The sequence below is a fragment of the Patella vulgata genome, chromosome 6 (assembly GCF_932274485.2).
Source record: "Patella vulgata chromosome 6, xgPatVulg1.2, whole genome shotgun sequence".
NCBI classification, from domain to species: Eukaryota; Metazoa; Mollusca; class Gastropoda; family Patellidae; genus Patella; species Patella vulgata.
Genome location: NC_065884.2, coordinates 17,082,810 through 17,096,244, shown reverse-complemented (window position 1 = coordinate 17,096,244; position 13,435 = coordinate 17,082,810). Strand labels below are relative to the sequence as shown.

General features: G+C 36.9%; 1 protein-coding gene across 1 annotated transcript; it reads left to right on the top strand.

Moving 5' to 3' along the window:
* Nucleotides 1-662: 662 nt before the first annotated feature.
* On the top strand, nucleotides 663-12,093 carry LOC126823259 (uncharacterized). The gene is made up of 11 exons (XM_050551963.2): nucleotides 663-722; nucleotides 2,325-2,958; nucleotides 3,257-3,395; nucleotides 4,081-4,424; nucleotides 6,056-6,155; nucleotides 6,953-7,050; nucleotides 7,564-7,723; nucleotides 8,741-8,943; nucleotides 9,740-9,858; nucleotides 11,039-11,102; nucleotides 11,875-12,093. Exons 2-11 carry the CDS (start codon nucleotides 2,332-2,334, stop codon nucleotides 11,968-11,970), a joined length of 1,950 nt encoding a protein of 649 aa, XP_050407920.1. The 5' UTR covers nucleotides 663-722; nucleotides 2,325-2,331; the 3' UTR covers nucleotides 11,971-12,093.
* Nucleotides 12,094-13,435: the final 1,342 nt, after the last annotated feature.

Sequence of the window (13,435 nt, the reverse complement as noted above, 5' to 3'; positions counted from 1 at the left end):
TAAAAGAAAATGATCGGTATCTTCGAAGGAATGACCGCAATCACACTCGGGGCTGTCCGAAAAATGTCTTAAAAATTTTAAAATAGTCATAGATCTATATAATATTTATGTGTAGTAGGCTAGTATACAATGAATTTTCAAACAATTGCGCCATTATCATCCATAGTTTGCTCAACAAGAAAAAAATAAATCATACGGTGAAAAGCCGAAGTGAAAATAAGATGTCCGAAATGAAAATGAAATGGGGCTTAACGTCCTAATTTTCTACACCGACGAGGTTAATGAAGACGGACATACGCCATACTGTTATTCCGGATTCCAACTGCCAAGAGTTCTTTTACGTGCACGCCAATATGTACAAGGAACCTTAGTTTTATAGCACCATTCTGACGACCAGACACTATCCTTGCCAGACACTCCGTCCTGCATCACTTACAAGGGACTTTCTCAGCAAAGGCCAATCCATTTTTTTTTTAAGAAAAGGAATCGAATTTATTACTATTTTACAGTAACCTACCCACTTTCTCAGATAAAAGGGAGCTCGAGCCATTTGGATTAAGACAAATAGGCCCTAATTGCTTCCCTTGATTTCAGAGATGGGGAAATAATTAGCGGTCTAAATCCATTTGAACTATTTAGAGCTATCTCCCCTTTGTGATTTGTTTATATTGACTCCATGGAAGTTTGTAATAGCACATTGATTATGTTCAGGCAGATTTGACGTAATATATATTTTTTATTATTATTTGAATGCGTATACTTTTCCCATCAATCTTTTCTTACACAATACTAGACTAGCTCTAGCAGCTTTTGTTACATGGCGCTTATACAGCTGTCTTGTTAGAATGTCATCACCGGTGTTTTGGGGAATGGGATATATGATGGTGCAATTATTAGTACGGCCTACGTGGGTACATGTAATGCGGTAATAAGTGATCGTGGGACTTTTCTAGTTTGATAAAACATTTACTGTTATAAAAGAAGCTAAGGCAGAAGCGAGGGGATTGAATCGCACCTGTTTCTTCTTGACAAAATTATCGTTTCTCAAATTGCACATGTAACAGTTCAAGTCAGTTGATATGAAAATTGCCATATATCATGGCATATGTTAGTCTCGGAATGACAGAAGTATAATACTAATAGTCATGACGGCTACACCTCATTCAGTCATTTTGTTCAATTTTATCGTAAAAATAAGGTATGAAATAATCACCCATTGTAAGCATAACACACTTAAAAATAATATGATGATCAACTGTGATTAATCAGATCAATACTATTATATAGGCTTACTATGATCTGTGATGTTGATTAGGTTAAATGATGAAATGGGGTTTAATTATGTCCTACTTTTCTGCAGTGACTGGACTAATGAAGCCCCTTGTGCATTTGTTGATAACGTATCAATAATGCCATTATATGGTAAATGGTGTTTTACTTAGCCTACATGTTAACTGTCTTTATTACTAATATTAGCCTGGTTGGCGCAGGAAAGTAGTAATGTTAAAGTTTAAAGGGATCATCCCGATTTTAACAGAGCCTCAGAAATAAAAGTCCATGTATGTATGAAATTTAACTACCAGTATATACAGGAATTGTGTATATAGCTTGTCTCAAAACATTGAGCCGTTTGGACATGAACGTCAAAACCGCTTATCTGGACACGTAACCCTTTTACGGTTTCAGTTAATTTTTTCGTTTGGTGACCTGATAATCTGTTGCTGTTTTATTAGAGGTCTATACAGTGCCTGACCGTCGTGCTGTACGCACGCTTGATAACTTTTATGAAATAAAAGTCAAGTTTTATCCAGACACCATATAATACAGATTGGGACACCGGTCTCCATTTCTAAATGAAGACTGACACGTATCATGTATATTGAGTTAAAGGATTTTAAGGCCTTTTAACACAAAATGAAGCAGTTTTATTCTCCAAATATAAATGTTTTATGAATTATTTGTAGTTTGCATTGAAAACTCTTTTTTGCCTCTACATCTCTAACCCCTAAAGTAATAATTCCAAAACTTCTTTCCCACAGTTCCTCATTACAGATGCAATCAGGCCATCTTATATGTTGAATCTTTCTAAGACAAATGTTGATGAATATTTGTTGTTTGCATTGAATACCCTTTTTTGCCTCTACATCTCTAACCCCTAAAGTAATAATTCCAAATTGTTGGAACTAAACGCTTTTGAAAAGTGCAACAAAGTACTTTGGGTTTTTAAATTAGTCTTTTCTTTTACCTGAAGAAATAAGAAGAACAGAGAATTGAATTGGTGTTGCCTAATAGTGATCAAAATTCATCTATTTTTTCCATTACAGTTTTTCAATGGGAGCCTCATCATCAGTTGCAGGGTCTACTGCAGCCTCGGCCATCCATGGCTCCATAGATAACCTCAAAGATTCAGTAAAAGTAAAGAAGAAAAACAAGAAAATAAATCCCAATGAAGATAAACCGAGCGACAATATGGAAACTATTAAAAACATGAAAAATGATAATCCAGTACTAGTGGATGACTTTAACTTTTTTGAAGAAACAACCAATCAATTAAAAATAAATTCCTCTGAAGACCAGCTTAAAAGATTGAGTAAAAAGTTAGCAGAATTTGAGACAAGGTTTTTCTGCTATACTGAAATGAAACTTCACAGAAACTTGGGGGATTATTTAGCTATGATTGGTTTTGTGGAAATTGCTGTGAACAAATATATAGCTATATTAAAAACTGCCAATCTCAAACATTTAACGGATACAATCTTGGAAATTAAAGAGGTTCATACTGCTGATAATATTAAAATGACAGAAAATGAAGTATGGTTCCTTATTTCTGTAAGAAGTGTGCTCTGGAACTTTTCTGATGCTAGTGTAAAGTTAGGAGACAGAGTTGCCAAGATGGGTTTTTTTCATTATCTCATGAATGATCTGAAAGAATTACATAAAAAGTCTGCTGAATTTGTGGTTAGTATTATAATATTAACTATTCTATTTTAATCTGCTAACCTCTTGGGTTTTTCTCCAAGCAATCTGCAGGTTTCCTATCACCTCAAAAGTCCCTTGAAAGTTCCTAATTTTCTAGCTTGGTTCCCTTTTAAGGGGTGAAAGACGGAGTGTCTGGCAAAAAAAAGCATTCAGTCGGATGGGACAAAAACAAGAGAGAGAGGGAGAAATGGAGTTTAACTTCCACTCAACAGTAAGCAAGCGCTGTACTCACTGAACCATTGTGACAATTAACATGTTTTTTTTTTCATATTTTCAGAAAAATAGCAGTGTTTTTGATTCGGCTGTAGGAATTTTACACAACTGTGGTAAATCTTCAAGTGTTGAAACACGAGAATGTTTCAGAAAAGAAGATACAGTGAAAAATTTGGTGCCTTTTTTACAAACGAAATCAAAAAGTAATTTTATTTTTTTAATGTATTATTGCCGTCTCTCTTCTATGTTTCAGTCAGTATTATAATGCACACTTGAAACATTCCTCTCTAATAGACAGTAAGCTGCCAATAGTCAACCTTATGCATCTGATGAAGGTGTAAACATGTTCTGTAACTTATCTGGGGGGGTTGGATAGCTGAATGGTTAGCACGTGCGCGCTGTATCATAAGGTGTCATTGAGTCAACTGTCATTTGATTCCCCGGTTGTACTTAACAAGGAGTAGGGTCGCCTGTCCAACCTTGTGGATTTTCTCCAGGTCCTCTGGTTTCCTCCCACTGCTAAAGACCCCTATGCGCAAGCAAGTTATTGAAATAAAATTGAACCATATGTTAGTCCCAAAATGACCTAGTTTCTGTAAAGTGGACATTATCAGAACCACATCCTCGCTATATTGGTGTAAACAGGATCTGTAACATATCTGAACCATCTCCTCGCTGTAAACAGGGCCCATAACGTATCTGAACCACCTGCTCGCTGTATTGGTGTAAACAGGATCTGTAACGTATCTGAACCACCTCCTTGCTGTACTATTTGTATAAACATGGTCGGTAACGTATCTGAACCACCTCCTTGCTGTACTATTTGTATAAACATGGTCGGTAACATATCGATATTATTACGCATGTTTATTAAATTTTTATTTTCAGATGTTAAGCTCCTGGTTCTCCTTACCTTAGCAAATATAATCAACGAAGAAGAGAATCATTTATTGTTAGCAGATGATACTATATTTGATGATATTATTCAAATGATAAAATGGGCAAACAAGAACCAAGGTCACAGATTTGATGGGTTTAGTGTAGAGGAATTGGTCTCAGGATTAAAGGGCTTGGCCAGAAATGATCAAAATAAGAACATATTAATGAAGAAAGGTGCTCTTCCGCTATTAAAAGAAATTATTGAGGCTAAATATAATGATGGCGAGGTTTTACAAGCAACAGAAGCGATCAGAATTTTGTCATTTTCTAAAGACAACAAAAATGATATCAAGGTATTTGAACAGTAGTGACAGGTTTCATGCACCAGACAGGGTAGTTCTACATTCTCTAGAACACCTAATACCACCTGTAATTATTTAGGAGATTCCCATGGCTCCACAAGTATGTTGAGTGTTACTTGGTATTCAATTTCAATAGTACACTATATGACCTTACAATGAAATGACAGGTGGTATCAGGTGTAGGGGATCACGTGGCTAAGTGGGTAAGACGCTAGCTCGCTAGTCTAGAGGTCGGGTGTTCGATCCCTGCATTGGCCGAGAAAGTTCATCCAGATTTTCCGGCGTGGTTCCCCCTTGTAAGTGATGTAGGACCGAGGGTGAGATGAAAAACCGAGGTCCCGTGTATACATTGGAATGCATGTAAAAGATCCCTTGGCAGATGGAATTTGATATAAGAGTAGGCGATAGTGCCGCTGCGTGGGCAAAATTTCCCTCATAGCACACTGTATGGCGTATGTCCGTCTTCATTAGCCCAGCATAGGAGCAGAACAGTAGGACGTTAAACCCCATTTCATTTCATTTCGGTATCAGGTGTTCTAGAATAAGTGAGTCAATTTCTGTGCATGACACCAGTCACTAATCAAAACTAAGTGAACCAATGTCTAGCCAGAGTTACTTGTCAAAAGGCAACCTGACTGTAAACTTTTTCATAGGTTGAAGCTGCAGTGGTTCAGTGGGTAGAATGCTGGCTTGATATCCAGGGATCAGGTCTTGGGTTTGCTCCTGGTGTTGGCCCAGACAGTTCCTCAGGATTTTTCAGATTTGTTTTACTTTGTCAGCAGTACAAAACATGGATCTGGCAAGAAACAGAGTAGTCGTTTTGAGGAGAAGAAAAATGTAAATTTGTTAAAGAAGCCTTTTGGAATTTGAAATAGGATTAAGTTATTATGTCGCTATCCTTTTAAAATTCCCCGCAAAGGCATGGCGTAAGTTCATCTTCATTAGCCCAGTTGGTGCAGAAAAGTAGGACATTAAACCCCATTTAAAGTCTTCAAATGAAATGAAATGAAATGAAATGGGGTTTAACGTCCTACTGTTCTGCTCCTAACCTGGGCTAATGAAGACGGGCATACGCCATACAGTGTGCTATGAGGGAAATTTTGCCCGGACAGCGGCACAAGGGCCTACTCTTATATCGAATTCCAACTGCCAAGGGATCTTTTACGTGCACGCCAATGTGTACACGGGACCTCGGTTTTTCGTCCCATCCGAACGACTAGACAGCTTTCCTTGTCAGCCCCTCCGTCCTGCATCACTGACAAGGGAGAACCACGCCGGAAAATCTGGATGAACTTTCTCGGCCAATGCAGGGATCGAACACCCGACCTCCAGGCTAGCGAGCTAGCGTCTTACCCACTTAGCCACGTGATCCCCAAAGGCTATTATTTTATACACAGGAACATGATATCAACACTCAGTATAGAAGCTTGATAAACTTGTGGACAAAGGGAAATAATAAATTTACAATTCTTGAATTCTGTTTAGAAGATGAAAGAGTGTGCAGTTCCAAAATATTTCAAAAATTCCTTTGTGGGAAGAGTTTGATGTGGTGATGAATCAGGGTACCAACTGGCACTACTGTTCACAGGAATGATAATAATTGTATCTTTATTATCTTTCAGAAAGACGTAAGTCTAATCCAGCTGTTAACGGATTTAACTAAAAATACTGTGGAGAATGTAGCCAATGCAGCATCTGGGATTCTGTGGAATATCAAAGATGGTAATAAAATATTGAAATAATGAATAGCATTAATAGAACTCTTCTAACTTTCAGTATATGCTGGTACCTCATCTCTTTACTGTAAGTTAGACTTCGGTGTAAAGCAGACTTGAAGCAATGTTACCGTATGAGGGTCTCAGTATCATGTATTTTATGTATATATAAGGGTCCCCTTATCATGGGGGATCACATGGCTAAGTGGGTAAGACGCTGGGTCACTAGCCTGGAGGTCGGGTGTTTGATCCCTGCATTGACCGAGAAAGTTCATCCAGATTTTCCGGCGTGGTTTCCCCTTGTCAGTGATGCAGGATGGAGGGCCTGACGAGGACAGCTGTCTAGTCATTTGGATGGGACAAATAACCGAGGTCTCATGTACACATTGACTTGCACGTATAAGATCCCTTGGCAGGTGGAACTCGATATAAGACTAGGCCATAGCACCGCTGCCCGGGCAAAATTTCCCTCATAGCACACTGTATGGCGTATGCCCGCCTTCATTAGCCCAGATTAGGAGCAGAACAGTAGGACATTAAACCCCATTTCATTTCAATTCCCCTTATCATGTACATACATGTATATATCAGGTTCTTGTTATCATGTATTCACATGTATTCAGGGTCTCAACATCAGCGTGTGTGTATAAAGGTCTCCTTATCATGTAGTATATATAACAGTCTCAATATTATGTACATAGTTTTAATAAGAATTTCTTCTCCATATAATTAATACTCAGATGAAGCCTCTTCTTCTCTTGATAAGCATTAAATTTGAATGCAGTAACATATTTTGTATTTCAGATAAAGAAAAGCATGAAAATGTAAAAAACAGTCCAGCAAAATCTAATGGACATGTTATGATTAGTTATCAGTGGGCAGACCAGAAAAAACTCATACAGGTCAGTAAAAAATAATAGCAGCAATAGAAAGGCTGGGTGGCCGAATGATTTGATGCCTGTGCTTTAGATAATAAGGTCTGTTGTCATTGAGTCAGGTGTCATGGTTTCGATGACAAGGATTAGGCTTGCCTCTCAAACCTCGTGGGTTTCCTCTATGACCTCCGATTTCCTCCCCTTTCCTCCCCTTTATAAAGCGAATTATTGAAATCAAATTATTTATTGTTTATATCAGATCATTATTATTATGAGGTGCCACTTATGCCATCGGTTGACAACCCCTGTACAAGACAAACCTGAAATGCTCCCAGAAATAACATACAATACAAGGATGTCTCTTAACCAAAATTTGTAGCGAACAAAGCTGTTAACCATATTACCTAAGGTTTTCAGTTTGTACCTAATGACATTCCTGGGTTTTTTTTTGTGAAATCTAAATCTGATGGAATGAATTGTATGTATATGTTTATATTTTCCTGGTGATTTCAAAAAACAGATTTTTCTCTAAATTTTCAGATCTCCCAAATGTTAAGTGAAGCGGGTTATTTGGTGTGGATGGATATTAAAGATATGGAAGGGTCTACTCTACAAGCTATGGCAGATGCTGTGGAGAAAGCTTGTGTTGTTTTAGTCTGTATGTCAGAAAGATACAAAGAAAGTTCCAACTGTAGAACAGGTACTGTATACTTATTAGGGTTTCCTGAGAGGAATCCAGTTCGCAGGAATCCTGGACTGCTTTCCAATGTTTGGGATCACAGGATGAGCGGTTGGGATCCATCTAATTATTATTGCATGTTGGTCTCATTTTGTTCTATTTTGGCAGCCCAAAATTTTCCCTGTTTAGCAATGTAGCAGGGTTGAGTTTTAAGTTCTTTTGGAAGCCGTTTTCACCGAAACTGCAAGCATGGTATTGGGTTATGTAAGAAAAATTTGATTCACGCATCGATTTATGGTACACAGCCAGTGAGAATCGTGCGATATCAGTGTGTGACATACTTTGCCCAGCAGACGACAAGCGACTACTATGATGATACAAACTCAGCAAATCCCAATCCAGGAATCACAGGATCACGGGATAAGAATTTTATTCTTAGATTTATTGTGGGTGGGATGTACTGATGATGATGGTTCTAGGGTTAAGATACTGGATTCATGCCCAGAATGTTCCAGGGTCTCACTTGTGGTGGTTCATTCCTGTGGGCTTATCAGGAAAGCGTGTCTAATTATTCAGATCAGATGAAATAATAGATAAAATGTAAACAAATAGTATAAGTATTTATATATCACTTTTCTCTAATTTATTTCAAGGAACTGGGGTAGTCAGTATATACGTGCACCAAGTGCTAAAGGGTTAGGGGGGTTGGATGGCTGAATGGTTAGCGTGCGCGCGCTGTATCATAAAGTCTGTCATTGATTCGACTGGCGTGGTTTCGAATCCCTGGTTGTACGTGACAAGGAGTAGGGTCGTCTGTCCAACCTCGTGGGTTTTCTCCGGGTCCTCCGGTTTCCTATAACAGCTAACGACCCCTATGCACAAGTGAATTATTGAACCCCATTTCTCTCTCTCTCGCTAAAGGGTTAAAATTAGAAGTAACATCTGCGCCATTTCAATTATCTATTAATTTTTCTTGTAAAAATGAAATAATTTTTTGGGGTAGTTTTAAATTTGTTTTGTGATTATTTTGTTTTTCAGAAGCAGAATATGCATTTACGTTAAAAAAGCCAATTATACCTCTTATGATGCAGAGGGGTTACAAACCTAATGGATGGTTAGGTATGATTCTGGGTGCTAAATTATTTGTTGACTTCAGTGGTAAATATTCATTTGATGATTCGTTTAAAAATTTATCACGTCAGTTGGGAAAAGATGGTAAAATTGGTGGAGATGCTGATGAGGTAGGTACATTGTGTATGGATTGTTACCCTTGCATTTTAGAAAAAATTCTAAATGGTTAAAGTAGTGATGGACAGATAATCGGTTTCTACATTGGTAATTGGCCGATAAGTGGCCTATCCTTAGACATCGGAATCGGATGACTCTCTGCCATTTTGCCGATACTGGAGTTGCTGATATCTGTTCAAAAGGACTCGGTAAATAACTCTAAAATATCATTATTTTTCTTGACAATCGGTACTTTTATTTTAGTTGCGGTGCTATTAGACATAGTACAAGACTCTGATAGAGGCCGTAAAAGGAAATAATAAACAGTGCAAATCCTTACCGGGCTAAGTTATTTTTTTTAAGCCTTATTCACACATTGTTTGAGCTTTAGGGCATCTCAATGCGTTTTTTTAAGAATACCATTTATGCGCATGTGCTAATAGACATAAACGTACAACGGTCAACCCCCTAAAAAACATCTGACTGGAATATGGAATAAGCCCATTGCATGATGATCAAAATGATAGAATAAGAGAACTCCGCAGTATGTCGTGGAGGCCTTTCTTTGATCCCGTTTAAATGCGTGCTGATATCGTACATCATCATGCAGAGATCCTTCATTTGATCACTGTCGCTGATGTGAAATAGTTCCAAATGTAACTACTGGTATTTTTGATTTTGTTTTCTCTATTAAATGTTAAATAATCAATCTGATTACATGATAGGGAAAAATGCAAATGACACATAGTTACTTCACTATCATTTTATTTACGGGATTGAAATTATCTTTTACTCTTTTTTTTTTTTTAGGTTGACGGGCCAATAGCAGTAGTAAGATCTGTTCCTTTACAAGCAGCAAGAGGTAATGGTACAAATGAATGGTCTGCAGATGATGTATCAAAATGGCTGAAAAAAATCAGTTTAGATAGGTAGTGTGTATTTTTTATAAAATTATTTTATAAAATTAAGGGCGTATTATCTCATCACCGTGTCCACAAGTCTGTGAACAATTGGCTTGTGAACATGTTAGAGATTACAGTGTTTAACAAAATTTCTCAATTGTGGGTATGAGAAAACAAACCCTATCAATATTCAGTCTACCGTGACTCATCGTTCTGGAGTTTTTCTCTCTCTGCCAAAAACCTTGTAAACACGATAGAGTCTGTAGTTTTTAATGGATCTAAGTGCATTTGTAGATTAATACTGTTGCGACCTATTGTTGTCATGGAGACACATGTCGTATACCAGTATTTATAGTCCATAAGCCAATAATGTGATATTTTGTACAATCAGGGACCATAATTCACCCCCCCCCCCCAACACACACCCACCCACCCAACACTGATAGTGTATAAGTATGTAATACCAAAGCTGTGAACGCTCTTGAGGTCACAATTTTTATCCGATTTTGATGAAACTTAAAACACATGTTTATATCCCAAAGATCTCTGTTACTTTCAATATTCGCGCATATGGATGGTGGAATTTAACTGGTTTTCTTAAAATCATTATATTCTAGAATTTTCAGTTAATAATCTTTGACCAGAATTTTTCTGGGAACACCCATATACACATTGAACTCTTTGTCTGTTAAAATTTGATAATGAATAGGTGGAAATGCCACTGTTTCACACTCAACTATTGAAATGGTCTCAAAATGACCAAAGTATTGTGATGATAATTGCATTCAATTCAAATAATCTTATCACTTTATTCCTCACAGCAAGGGATCACGTGGCTAAGTGGGTAAGACGCTGGCTCGCTAGCTTGGAGGTCAGGTGTTCGATCCCTGCATTGGCCGAGAAAGTTCATTCAGATTTTCCGGCGTGGTTTCCCCTTGTCAGTGATGCAGGATGGAGGGCCTGACAAGGACAGCTGTCTATTTGTTCGGATGGGATGGAAAACCGAGGTCCCATGTACACTTTGGCGTGCACGTAAAAGATCCCTTGGCAGTTGGAATTCGATATAAGAGTAGGCCTTAGCACCGCTGCCCTGGCAAAATTTCCCTCATAGCACACTGTATGGCGTATGCCCGTCTTCATTAGCCCAGGTTAGGAGCAGAACAGTAGGACGTTAAACCACATTTCATTTCATTTCATTTCCTCACAGCAAAGAGAAACTACAGTCTTTGACAGGAGAACAGTTGACTTTCTTGAAGAAATTATCTAACAGGGTAAGACTTATATAATTATATAGTGGGGATTTATTATAAATTATATAATTATATAGTGGAGATTTATTATAAATTATATAATTATATAGTGGGGATTTATTATAAATTATATAATTATATAGTGGGGATTAATTATAAATTATATAATTATATAGTGGGGATTAATTATCTAACAGAGCAAAACTTAAGCCCTGTTTACACTTGGCCGCGATAAACGTGCCCCGTTCTCGGCATAGTACAAGGCCGCGATAAATTTTTAAAAATTGACCTGTTATATTACTCTACAATAACCGGTCTCAGAACCGTGCCAGGCACACCAAATGTGCAACTCTTCACAAAAAAGTTAATTTCAGTCCCTATGCAAATTACCTGGATGAAAACAATTATGGCGGTTGATTTAGTTTGGGAAAACCATTTTGACAGAACTGATGACAGAATTGTCAAAGTTTGTGGGAAAAAAGGTCATGTCAGACCGGATAGCATTTGCACTATGAAAATTTAGCCGTGCTATGTCTGGCATCGTTCCGAGACCACCTCACTTGAGTGGGCCAAATTTGCACGGTTCTCAGTACGGCATGCTTATGTTTGACCCGTTTACACTACAAAAAAAATAAACGTGCCGTACCTGGCATCGTTCCTGGCACGTTTAAAATTTGTAATGAGTTTAGTTTGCCCATTATATAATTAATGCTTTGCATTTTTTTAATAAGAATAATGTTTATTAATGATAAAATGAAGTATAATGTTTGATGTTTTATTTTTGCATTTTCAGGCACCAGAATTTTTCTTCAGCTATGTTAAAACTGATCTTGGTTTACACAGATTAGATGATCTGATGAAATTTACTAATGCAATAGATCAAATTTAAACATCTAGATAATTATTTTGTGTTTATGAACTATTCAATGAATTTGTATCTAAGGCCACACAAAAAAAGTAGTCTGGTTCTGAGACAATCCTTTTAGAAAAATTGATGCGGGAGGGCGTTTGGTTTTTTTTTGGGGGGGGGGGCGGGTTGTTTTATTTTGTCAAAGTCTAGATCTAGCTCATGTTTCATTTTTAAAAAACACACAAAATTATTATAAATTTAAAATTTATTCCACTCTTAATAAGAAAAAAAAAATAAGTAAGAATTTGAAATAACGTCCGAATAATTCCATGAGTTCATCTATCTATATTCAATAACTCCTTGGAAAATGTTTTCAAATCTGCCGGTTTTTATTTTGGCGACCATTAGATCTACATGGTATTGATACCATACTCATTGTTAAATCATAGATTTTGTTGGCAATTTAAAATGAAGTCTGCGACCTCAATACCCACGAAGAATATTTTCAGTCGTATCTCTCACAGTCATATTTCTTGGGAAAGGTAAGGCATTTTGATCGTAAAAAAAAGACAAATGACAGCCATCTTTGCAAATAATAAATTAACACTCGATTATCCAGTGCCGTTCGTGATTGTCAGTAGTGTTTTACTTACTTGATAGCTAAGTCTAGTGTTCATTTCCTGTTATCAAAAAACTTTTAATAGCGCTCCTCTCATGATCAAGGGGGAAATATGGTCAAGTGCAAATTATTGACTTTGTTTTTATTTATTTTTTTTAAACAAGAACATGTGATGCTGCACATTTTTAATGACGAGTCGGTATCTGAGAACCAGAATATTTTTTTGGTGTGGCCTAATTGAAAATTTATTTTTCATTGTCAAGGTTTGGGGGCTTTTGTATGGAATTTTGTACAACACATTCCATAACAAGATATTATTGGACTATCTTGTGGTAAATACACCATAGAATAAAATCTTGGGCAGTCTACTTATGTCACATCTTACAAGATGATAGGATAAACTATTAATGTTCCAGGAAAATAAAACATGTTTTTAAACCTAATTTACTCAAAATAAAGTTGAATCTAGTGTCTTTTGTAGTGGAAGTTATGAGATGGTCCCATAAATTGAGTTTAAACCTCACTCAAATGTGGCCATCTTATACAATATCCTTCAACAGCCCTCTCCTCAAAAATGTAATTCTGAATATGCAATTGTGTGATAAATATTCATAGAGTATTATTATAGATGTTTTGTTAAAGTGCTTTGTCTTTTAGACATTATAAAAATGTACACATTGTAGGAGGGAGTATACTGTTGTCACCACTGTCCATCTATTAGTCCGTCCATCAGTATCCAATTCTTATAAAAACTCTGCTGATAATTGTTTTGTTCAAGATAATTTGGGTAGTCATCAGGGGCAAATCTTATTAGATTGCATAGTCACACATCAGTTCTATGCAGAGTTATTGCCTCTGTCAGTTATCCTTGTAAATGCTGTATTT